The sequence below is a fragment of the Podarcis cretensis genome, assembly GCF_951804945.1.
Source record: "Podarcis cretensis genome assembly, chromosome: 6".
NCBI classification, from domain to species: domain Eukaryota; kingdom Metazoa; phylum Chordata; class Lepidosauria; order Squamata; family Lacertidae; genus Podarcis; species Podarcis cretensis.
The window spans coordinates 4,244,126-4,255,081 of record NC_137175.1 but is presented as its reverse complement, the minus strand read 5'-3'; the positions used below and the strand labels follow the sequence as shown (position 1 = coordinate 4,255,081).

The window sequence follows — 10,956 nt, the reverse complement described above, 5'->3', positions numbered from 1 at the left end:
AAAACAGAAGAGACAAGGACAAATAATTGCACAGAAGGTTTAAGACCTACTCTTCACGCTGCAGTTTTCAAAATCAGAACATACTGAAGGGAAAACTTTATCAGCCTTGTTTTGCAGCGCTAAAAAACAAGGGTCCATCTGGCTTAGAACTGCCTGCTCCAAACTGAGAAACATTGACAAATCTGCCATTCCTGGTCCTTTTAATTGAAGATGGCAAGGTTTCGGGGCAGGATAGTCTGTGTGAGAAGAATGTGCCTTGCCACTAAACTATTGCACCTTCCAAAATACCGTATTTTTCACTCCATAAGACACCCTTTTGTCTTCCTAAAAAATGAGGGGAAATGTCTATGCGTCTTATGGAGCGAATGCATGGTCCCTGGAGCCGAATTGCCCAGGGACAAAAAGCAGATCATGCTTTTTTTTTTAAGAGGGAAGTGGGTGTGGAAACAAAGCCACTAATCAGCAAGCGATCGGGGAGGGAGATAAGGGATGCTAGCAATAAAGGAGGCTGCCTGGGAGGGGGGAGGTAAAGACAGCAAACTTGCAAAGGGCGGAAACAGGAAGACTAAATCAATGAGGAGAGAAATTAGAAGAAAAGGAGGAGCAAAAAACTGCTCCAGCTAAGGAAAAGACACTAAGGCAAACAAGAGGGAAGGGGGTGTTGAAAGGAAGCAGCTGATCGGTGGAATTGGGAGAGAGATAAGGGACGCTGCGTGGGAGAGGGGAGGTAAAAGCCCATGGATCCTCAGGATTTTTACATTGGGTCACCCCAAATTCACCATCAAATCACATAGCATGTCCATGGCTACAGCCTGCACCAAAAAAATCACACATCCGGCAGAAATGACTGGCAGAATCCGAGACCAGGGAGAAGAGTTGGTGGAAGAAGATTGGAAGAAATTTAAAGATTATCTACAGAAATATTGTAAAATTAAGGAATGTTAGAAAGATGTTGGAATGAAGTTACATGGCTTTAGCAGAAATGTTATAAAGAATTAAGTATAATAGATTGTAATTGGATTAAAGGAAAAAATAATGTTAGAATTTGTTAAGTTAAATGATAGGACAGAAATTTGAGGAAGATGGAAAGAATTTGCTGAAACAATTAATCGAAGTGGAATACAAAAAAAGGGAGGTAGGAGGAGGTCGCTGAAACAAGTAAAAGAAAGTTAATAACATTGAAAGTATTGGTTGTGTTTCTTTTTTCTCTTTTTTTAATTGTTTTTGTTTTACTTTTGTTATGTATATGTAATATTTTTGTCTTTGTATTGTATTGTATGGTTTTGTTATGTTTAATTCTTTTTCTTTCTTCTCTCTGTAACTTTCAAAACTTTAAAACTTTTTTTAAAAAAAAAATCACGCATCCACTGTTTCCTGGGGCTGCAATGGTGCAAAAATGTTGTTACAAAGCACAGATCCACATGGATCCTCAGGATTTTTGTACTGGGTCACCCCAAATTCACCATCAGATCACATAGCATGTCCATGGCTACAGCCTGCACCCAAAAAAATCACACATCCACTGTTTCGTTCAGAATATTTTTTCTTCTTTTCCTCCTCTAAAAACTATGTGCTTCTTATGGAGCAAAAAATACGGTAGCCTAAGGTAGCCTTCCCCAGCCTGATGCAATTGGAAAGATGTGCCTCAGCTCTGAGTACTGCTTGAGGGCTTCCTATCCGCATTTGGCTGGCCACTTTGAGAACAAAATGCTGGACTCGATGAGGCTGTGCCCTGACACAGAAGGGCTCTCGTGTTCTTATGAGCATCTCACAACAGGAGCACTCCACGCTGCAACCATTTGCCCTAAGTCCCACTTGCTGTTTAGCTTGTCTTGCCCACCAACCTATCCCAATCAATCCGCGTCGCTTAGCTTGGTTTGCGTCATTGAAATCAACTGCAGTGGTACCTAGGTTGTCGAACGGCTTGGCTCCCGAACAAATCAGCTCCCAAACGCTGCAAACCCGGAAGTGTGTGTTCCGGTTTGCAAACTTTTTTTTGGAAGCCGAACATCCAGTGCAGCTTCTGTGGCTTCTGAATGAGTGCAGGAAGCTCCTGCAGCCAATCGGAAGCCATGCTTTGGTTTTCGAACGGTTCTGGGAGTCGAAAGGAACGGATTAAGTTCCACAACGAAGGTACCACTGTATGTGTTTCACCACAGGCCGGTCCATCTCTGAGGTACCTATTTCCGTTTTCCAAGAAGCAAAAGGAGTCTTTAGCCCACACTGTAGAATTCTTATCTTAAGAGAAAAAACCCACCTCCTTTCCTATACAGTGGTACCTCGGGTTAAGTACTTAATTCGTTCCAGAGGTCCATTCTTAACCTGAAACTGTTCTTAACCTGAAGCACCACTTTAGCTAATGGGGCTTCCTGCTGCTGCTGCACCACCAGAGCACAATTTCTGTTCTCATCCTGAAGCAAAGTTCTTAACCCAAGGTAATATTTCTGGGTTAGCGGAGCCTGTAACCTGAAGCGTCTGTAACCTGAAGTGTCTGTAACCCGAGGTACCACTGTATATGTGCTTTCACTCATCACCCTCCACTGCAAACACACAGAGGTGAGAGGCAGGAATGGAATAGATGCTCCCCCCCCCCCGCTGAAGAATAAGGGACTGTGTATGAGAAGGGAGGAAACAGAAACATCTGTATTGGTTGTCAAAGCATACAAAATACAAAATGAGAACGGCAGCTTTTGTCAGTTGAAACGAAACAACTCGAGAGATGTCGGAAAATGCAAATATTCAGTCAAACTCCGAAGTATAAAGCACAGCTTGACACTCGTTACTCTTCCAGCCCACACAGTGTAACATGCAAGTTACAAGAATACCTGAATACAAATTACACCAATTGTGAAGCTTTTAGTAGGATGGGATAACAGCAGCTTTTGATTTCCTGGCACCAGAAAGCCACCGCCTTTCGGAAGGAGGAGGCAGCAACCCAGAATATAATGGGAATGAAGCTGCAGGGGCAGAGAGGGAACAAGCTGTACATAGCAGCCCACTCCTGAAGTGCGTTTCTGGCCCTGGGATGCAGACGAGAAATCAGCTGCTTTTCAGCAAAAGCAACAGCGCAACTGCTTCTATTTCCCCAGGTCTTTGCTGAGGAAGATCAGAGCAGCATTGCATGTAGCAGTGCTGAATCTGGCAAGAATCTGGGCATAGCTGTGGTCGTAATAAAAAGAGATCACGTCTGTGTAGCTCTTTAGAGTTTTCAAACCATTTCATGTACACTGTGACTCTTACAACAACTATGGAAGATGGGCCAGTATAGTATCCAAGCGCCCAACTTATTTAAAGGACTGTGTTGTTGGACATGCAACACTGTCGATCTAATGGAAGTATGTGAAATGTAACCAATATGTTTTTGTGCCTAATAGAACAATTACGTATAGTGCTGTATATAAGGAAACCATTACGATTGTAACTAGCGCCTTATCTCGGTGGGGAGGGGTGTTATGTCCTGAAGTTCTCACCCGGGGCCAGCAGGGGATACTGTAGATAGTTTTCACTCAGGTCCGCATATGCAAATAAGGAATTGAAAGTGATGTTCAGTGATTGGATAGTTACAGAAAGTTGTTACTGTTGCTTTGTAGTCGAGTTCTATATAAGCAGGTTGGCTGAACCCTTCAGCCCAGTTCTGTTCTGGCCTGTGAATAAACAAGAGCCGTTTGAAGAATCACTGTGTCATCTGATATATTCACCCAGAACTTAACAAAATGTCTAGAGAAGAGTGGCTTGTCCAACAGCAAGTGTGTGTGTGTGTGTGTTGACTGAAGGACTCTTTGAATCCAATACGTTGCAGCAACTGTCTATGTTTTTGACAGAGAATCCAAACGCTGCATTAAGCTTTTCAACCTTTTGGTGTTCTCTGTCTTCTATCTTCCTGGCGGTAGGATTCCAGTGGGGGGAAATCTCAGGCCTACCTTAATAAGTCACAACCTTTGACCCCCTGATCCCAGTCACATAGCAATGAGAGGCACGAAGGGGAATGCTGTTTGCACTGGAAGAATAAAGCTTCTGCAACTGAGATATGATCAGCCGCAGCTTCTTAGTCACACACAACTCCCCCTGGAAAAAAACACCACCCTAATTAATTGTTATTATTTTTAAAAAGGAATCTTATTTCTGAAATGTCAACCTGGCTCCACGGTGTGATTCACAAAGCACCTATTGTTGCTCTGGCTCTGTGCAGTAAACAGGCAAATCACTAACGACTCGCAGTCTAGTTAAAAACACAGATAAAAGCCATCAGTGTGCATGGCAACCACATTAGCACATACCGAAATAGACCAGACCACAAGATTCCGTTGCTAAATGGCTCGAAGGATGTCGGCACCCATAGCCTCACAAACAGGCAGGCGTCGTGTCGTGAGGAGGCTGGGACCAGGTTGGGAGAGCTGGTGTGCCCCAGAGCCTTGTCCCCCACCGGAGGGAGGCGATTCCCATAACCAGGAAAGTGGAAACTACGAGGCTATTTTGTAGGGGAGGTTGGAAGCTAAGGATCGGTCTGGGTCAAGGACGTCTCATCAGCATGTTCAGTGCGGTGCTTGCCTTGACCTGGAGCGCTTGCGAACAGAATGCTAATAGCCCGTCAGAAGAATGTCATGGTAGGTCCCAGTTAGGACCTGGAGAAAGGTCAACTCATGCCAGGCCAGCTGGGTGAGTCACATCTTATTTCCCTCTGGACACAGATCCTTCTAGCTCAGAGTTATCTACTCTGACTCTCCAATCAGCTCCTCAGCCCTCCCAACCTGAGATCTTTTAACTCAAGACACTGAAGGTGGAACCTGCGACCTTCAATATTCACATGTTCTCTACCGCTAAGATCATGCCCTCTGCCTCTCTAAACTGAGCTAAATAAGCATCCTTCTTGCCATAGGTAGTTATCAAACAGATGCCACCATACAGATGAATGCATAAAGGTCCCAGTTCAGCTTGCAAATAAGATAGCTTTGTGTTCCGGAGATTGCAGAAGACCAAAATACCTGTGAAAACGACTGGGGTTGAGAGAGACCCATAATGATATTGAGTGCAGCTGCCCGGGGTCAACCTCCGGGCAGCTGAGTTCCAGTTCTCTAAAATGTCCTGAAATTGAATATGCATTTGGCCTAGTTTCCTTACTCATATGTGAGGAGCTTACATAAATCGTATAAGTGCAGGAGACGAGTCACTGAATCATAGCACAATCCATTCTCTTTCCAAGGCAAGAGATATTTGTTACATAAATGTACATTAAAAGTCCCTGCGTTTGTAGAACCACCAGCTTGTTCCTGCTCCCCTGAGAAAGAAGTTCATTCCAGTTTTTAAAGCGAAGTCTCTGCTTGTTCCATCCTCAGGGATTTGGCCCTGGGCAAGAGATGGTTGTAAAAACGTTGAGCTCCGTGGAGTTAATTTCTTTGGCATCTTGCGGAAGCGCTCGAGATGTCTTCACTGCTGCTCCCGGATGAAAAAAAGGAAGATGCCAGAGACTTTCCCGCAAGTAGTCATGAATTCCCTCCAGAGACTAACTTGCCTCTGGGCATTCTGGGCGTTCTGTCTGACCCTGATGCCTGCTTAGAAAAACAGCAAAGATGAATGTGAAATCGGAGGAGAGGCTCAGCGTCTAAAGGTCAGTGCGGAGTGGGAAATTATGGAAGAGGCGCACAGAGCTCTCTGAAAGGGGGCAAACAAACTCATAGAGCAGCCTTTGCAGACCTGGTGCCCCCGGAAGTTGTTGGACTACAATTCCCATCAGCCCCACCAAACGTGCAGGCACCATTGGGAACGCACTGCAAATTGTGCATAAACAGCCGTCTCTCCACCTGCCACTCACCCCACATCACATATGGGGGAAGCAGCTTTGGGATCCAGGATCGGCCTCATCAGGGCTATGGCCAGGAGGCAGGGGTAAGACTTTTGGGGGTGGGTGGATAGGTGATTTTGGCTGGATAAGGTCAGTGGAAGGAGATAGGCCTCTCTTCCCTCTCTGTGCATTTTCTTTTGTCTCCTTCAACCCCAATGAAAGCATATCCAGTATATCTGAAGGAGCATCTCCACCCCCATGGTTCAGCCCGGACACTGAGGTCCAGCACCAAGGGCCTTCTGGTGGTTCCCTCACTGCAAGAAGCCAAGTTACAGGGAACCAGGCAGAGGGCCTTCTCGGTAGTGGCACCCGCCCTGTGGAACACCCTCCATAGCTGTCAACTTTTCCCTCTTTTAAAGGGAAATTCCCTTATTCCAAATAGGATTCCTCGCAATAAAAGGGAAAAGTTGACAGCTATGACTCCCACCCACCAGATGTCAAAGAGAACAACAACTACCAGACTTTTAGAAGACATCTGAAGGCAGCCCTGTTTAGGGAAGCTTTTAATGTTTGACGGACTACTGTATTTTAATATTTTGTTGGAAGCCGCCCAGTACTATCTTTTCTTACATGTGGGTTCGGTTCCAAAGGTTCTGCATATACACTGAAATTGCATATATCCAAACCTTTGAAGTTACTGTCCCCATGGTTAGCAGGTAACGTGTGGGGAGAAAAAATTCCATACTCCCAGTGCCTGTGGCTTCTTCTTCTAAACAAGAATAATTTTCTAAACAAGAATAATGTTATACAAATAAGTATACCAAGTTTTCTCATGTCATTTGTATATCACAACAATAGCATAATAAATGTGGAAAAAATATCTGCATGTTTCATTACTAGTGGTTAGTGTATAAGTTCTTGTTTTATACATTGGTTTAAACAATTAGGAAGAAGAAGAAGAAGAAGAAGAAGAAAAAGAGGAGAAGAGGGGGAGGAGGGAATGGCGAGTGGGGTGGGGTGGTTATGCTTCTATTATTCTATTTAGTGTCAGCATTACTTGTACGGGTTCTCTAAAAATAATGATAATAATAATAATAATTTATTATTTATTATTTATACCCCGCCCATCTGGCTGGGTTTCCCCAGCCACTCTGGGCGGCTTCCAACAAAACACTAAAATACAATAACCTATTAAACATTAAAAGCTTCCCTAAACAGGGCTGCCTTCAGATGTCTTCTAAAAGTCTGGTAGTTGTTGTTCTCTTTGACATCTGGTGGGAGGGTGTTCCACAGGGCGGGTGCCACCACCGAGAAGGCCCTCTGCCTGGTTCCCTGGTTCCCTATTCACTTGTTGTATTTCCTTGGTGGTGAGAGAGGTTGTGGGGGGCCTAGGGTGTGGTTGGTTGTCTTTGTTTGGCTGCAGTGAGCGGGGTGTGAGTGTGTGAGTGTTCAGACCCCTGGGCTCTCACTTGTGGGGTGCCTCAGGGTTCTGTCCTCTCCCCCATGCTTTTCAACATTTACATGCAGCCACTGGGAGAGATCATCAGAAGGTTTGGGCTGGGTGTTCATCAGTATGCAGATGATACCCAGCTCTACCTCTCTTTTAAATCAGAACCAGTGAAGGCGGTGAAGGTCCTGTGTGAGTGTCTGGAAGCGGTTGGAGGATGGATGGCGGCTAACAGATTGAGGTTGAATCCTGACAAGACAGAAGTACTGTTTTTGGGGGACAGGAGGCGGGCAGGTGTGGAGGATTCCCTGGTCCTGAATGGGGTAACTGTGCCCCTGAAGGACCAGGTGCGCAGCCTGGGAGTCATTTTGGACTCACAGCTGTCCATGGAGGCACAGGTCAAATCTGTGTCCAGGGCAGCTGTTTACCAGCTCCATCTACTACGCAGGATGAGATCCTACCTGCCCACAGACTGTCTCACCAGAGTGGTGCATGCTCTGGTTATCTCCCGCTTGGACTACTGCAATGCGCTCTACGTGGGGCTACCTTTGAAGGTGACCCGGAAACTACAACTAATCCAGAATGCGGCAGCTAGACTGGTGACTGGGAGCGGCTGCCGAGACCATATAACACCGGTCTTGAAAGACCTACATTGGCTCCCAGTACGTTTCCGAGCACAATTAAAAGTGTTGGTGCTGACCTTTAAAGCCCTAAATGGCCTCGGTCCAGTATATCTGAAGGAGCATCTCCTCCCCCATCGTTCTGCCCGGACACTGAGGTCCAGCTCCGAGGGCCTTCTGGCGGTTCCCTCACTGCGAGAGGCCAAGTTACAGGGAACCAGGCAGAGGGCCTTCTCGGTAGTGGCGCCCACCCTGTGGAATGCCCTCCCATCAGATGTCAAAGCGATAAACAACTACCTGACATTCAGAAGACATCTGAAGGCAGCCCTGTTCAGGGAAGTTTTTAATATGTGACATTTTAGTGTATTTTTTATCTTTGTTGGAAGCCGCCCAGAGTGGCTGGGGAAACCCAGCCAGATGGGCGGGGTACAAATAATAAATTATTATTATTATTATTATTATTATTATTATTATTATTATTATTATAATCAGGTTAGCCAGATTGATTTGTATGCTGTCTGTGGCTTCTTGTCGTTGTCTTGTTGGGCTGTGTATGTGATAAAGGGGAGGCATACCGGGATGAAGGCATCTTCTATTTGTCAGTTTCAGATTATTGTTAATTTTTCTAGTGGGGCTGATTCCCATACTATCTAGTACCATTGGTCCATGTTTACTCCTGACAGGTCTCTCCAGTGTCTGGCTATGGTGTTTCTGGCTGCTGAAAGTAGGTGGGTTATGAGTTCTTTGTTGTGTAAATGGACTATTATCTTGGAAGATGTTTGCAGGTATATGTGGTCTAAAATGCCCAACCCAAGTCTTTAGGATAGGGAAGCCTGTGCCTTTAATGTGGGGCGACCCTCCACCACTTTAAGGTTCTCCAACTCTTCTGCTCCACATGGGGGAACCCCATCCTTACCCAGTCGCCTCCATTTCCACTCTGATCTGCTTCCTCCGCTTCTCGTCGATGGGGTAGGAGCAGAAGACGGCCATGGAGGAGAGCAGCAGGGCAATGGGAACAGGCGCCATGAGAATTTGCAGCGTCAGGATAACCTGGGGGTTATGTGTGCAGTCCGTGGCTCTGTAACCTGCAAAACTGGAAATGATGGCTTTTTAAAAAAAATTAGATTCTTTATTTATTTATATGCCACTTTTTCCTCCAAGGAGCGTGGTTCCCCTCCTCATTTATCCTCACAACAACAACAACAACCCTGTGAGGAAGGTTAAACTGGTGACTGGCCGAAGGTCACCCAGTGAGAGCTCCATGGCCGAGTGGGGGATTTGAACGCTGGTCCCCCACGTCCTAGTCCAGCACTCTAACCACTGCACCATGAGGGCTCTTAAGCCAGCCCTGCCTCTGGCGAAACCAGAACAGCGCACGGAAACGCCGTTTACCTTCCTGCCGGAGCGGTACCTATTTATCTACTTGCACGACTTGCTTTCGAACTGCTAGGTTGGCAGGAGCTGGGACTGAGCAACAGGAGCTCACCCTGTCAGGGGATTCAAACCGCGACCGTTTAACTCACAGAGGCACAGGAATTCGTTCATTCCCCCCTTCCCCCCAAAAATATAGTCCGGCCCCCCACAAGGTCTGAGGGACAGTGGACCGGCCCCCTGCTGAAAAAGTTTGCTGACCCCTGCTCTAGGGCACAGCCTGACCCCCTCCCTTGGCAATCTTTGTGGAGCTCTGGCCCAATGGTTGCCAGTGGCTTGATACGAATTAATTTTATAATGAATGATTTTAGAGTGTTGTTTGTGCTGTACTTTTGTACTGTTTTATTGTTGTTAGCTGCCCTGAGCCCGGCTTCGCCTGGGGAGGGCAGGATATAAATAAAATTTATTATTATTATTATTATTATTATTATTATTATTATTATTATTATTATCCCTTCCCAGGAAGCGAAGGGGATTTTGGGACAGTGTTTGTGGCTTAGGAGCAACAAGGCTGGAACAAGGAGGCTTACTGCAAACTCATGGTGGAAATCCCAAGGGAGAGGCCGGCAGCGAGCTTGTTGAAGAAAACGTAGAACGAGTAGAAGAAAGCTTCCAGGTTGAGGCAGGTGGGGTTCTGCAGCTTGAAATCGTCCACTGCGTCTGGAAGCATGGACCTGGGGAACAGGAGGAGATCAAGTCAGGAGGTTTGCACCTGCAAGACAGTCACCACAGCATCAAGCAACAATTCACCTGTGAATGAGCATATCTAAGGTTGCTTCAAGACAACCTGCCTGTTAAGCATAAATCTCAATGTCTGCAGGGAGGTTGCCTGTCAAACATTCGTTCTGATTCCTTCGCAAGGAATCTGTGTCAAGCAAGTGCGGTTCCCTCCATCATTTTCCTGATCTCAGAAAGCCCACCAGCAAAATAGCAACTGTCGGTGCAAAAGGGATAAAGCGCAGGAACTCAAACTTCCCAGGCACTCAGGGACTTTGCTAAACTACATTTGCCACAGACCTCGCAAGAGCTGCTGGATCAAATCTATGCTTCCAGGTGCTATAAGAACGCTGCAGAGATAGTGCAGGATAGTGAGCACCCCGGAAATGATCTCTTTCAGCTTCTGCCTTCTGGAGGAAGGTACAGGGTTATAAAGACTAGGACTAGCTGCCTGAGAAACAGTTTCTATCCAAATGCGATTTTGGTTTTAACGCAGTGTAAGGCAGTCTCTGTGGGAGTAGATTGCATTTAATTATGGGGTATTTTTAGGGTGTTAACCAGGCTGGGATAGCAGGATTGTTGGTTTTTCAATGTCTGTTGTAGATTTTTTCAATTTCGTTGTTCTGTATGGGATAATGACAATAAAGATTATCGTATTGTATTATCATATCGAAAGACAGATGAGATTGAGGGGCAAGGCCGGCTCATCCATTAGCCTCAGTGAGGCAGTCGCCTCAGGCAGAAGGCTGGGGAAAACTGGGAGGGAAGTCAGATCTGGTTCACGAGGAGTGCGCCGCTTGCCACCTTCTGTGCCTGCTGCCATTGCCACCTCCAGCCTCCTATTTTCTCTCCTACTGCCTTCAGAATATTGGGACTTCCCTGGGCCACCTGCGGCCACCTCATTTTGTTTTGCCTCAAGCGGCAAAATCTCTTGGGCTGGTTGTGTCAAGGGGCAAGTAGGA

The 10,956-nt window shown here is 46.1% G+C and overlaps 1 protein-coding gene across 5 annotated transcripts in view; it reads right to left on the bottom strand.

Moving 5' to 3' along the window:
• Positions 1-2,617: 2,617 nt before the first annotated feature.
• LOC307217636 (sodium-dependent lysophosphatidylcholine symporter 1-B-like) overlaps positions 2,618-10,956 on the bottom strand; it is a 40,234-nt gene continuing 31,895 nt past the window's right edge. For 4 of the 5 annotated variants that reach the window (XM_079979258.1, XM_079979256.1, XM_079979260.1 and 1 more), the window contains 3 exons: positions 9,808-9,951; positions 8,763-8,939; positions 2,618-5,549 (listed from right to left, as the gene is read on the bottom strand). In XM_079979258.1, the coding sequence (XP_079835384.1) occupies positions 5,501-5,549; positions 8,763-8,939; positions 9,808-9,951 (370 nt within the window). In that variant the 3' untranslated portion in view covers positions 2,618-5,500. The remainder of the gene's footprint in view (positions 5,550-8,762; positions 8,940-9,807; positions 9,952-10,956) is intronic. The other variant, XM_079979257.1, reaches the window with a different exon arrangement.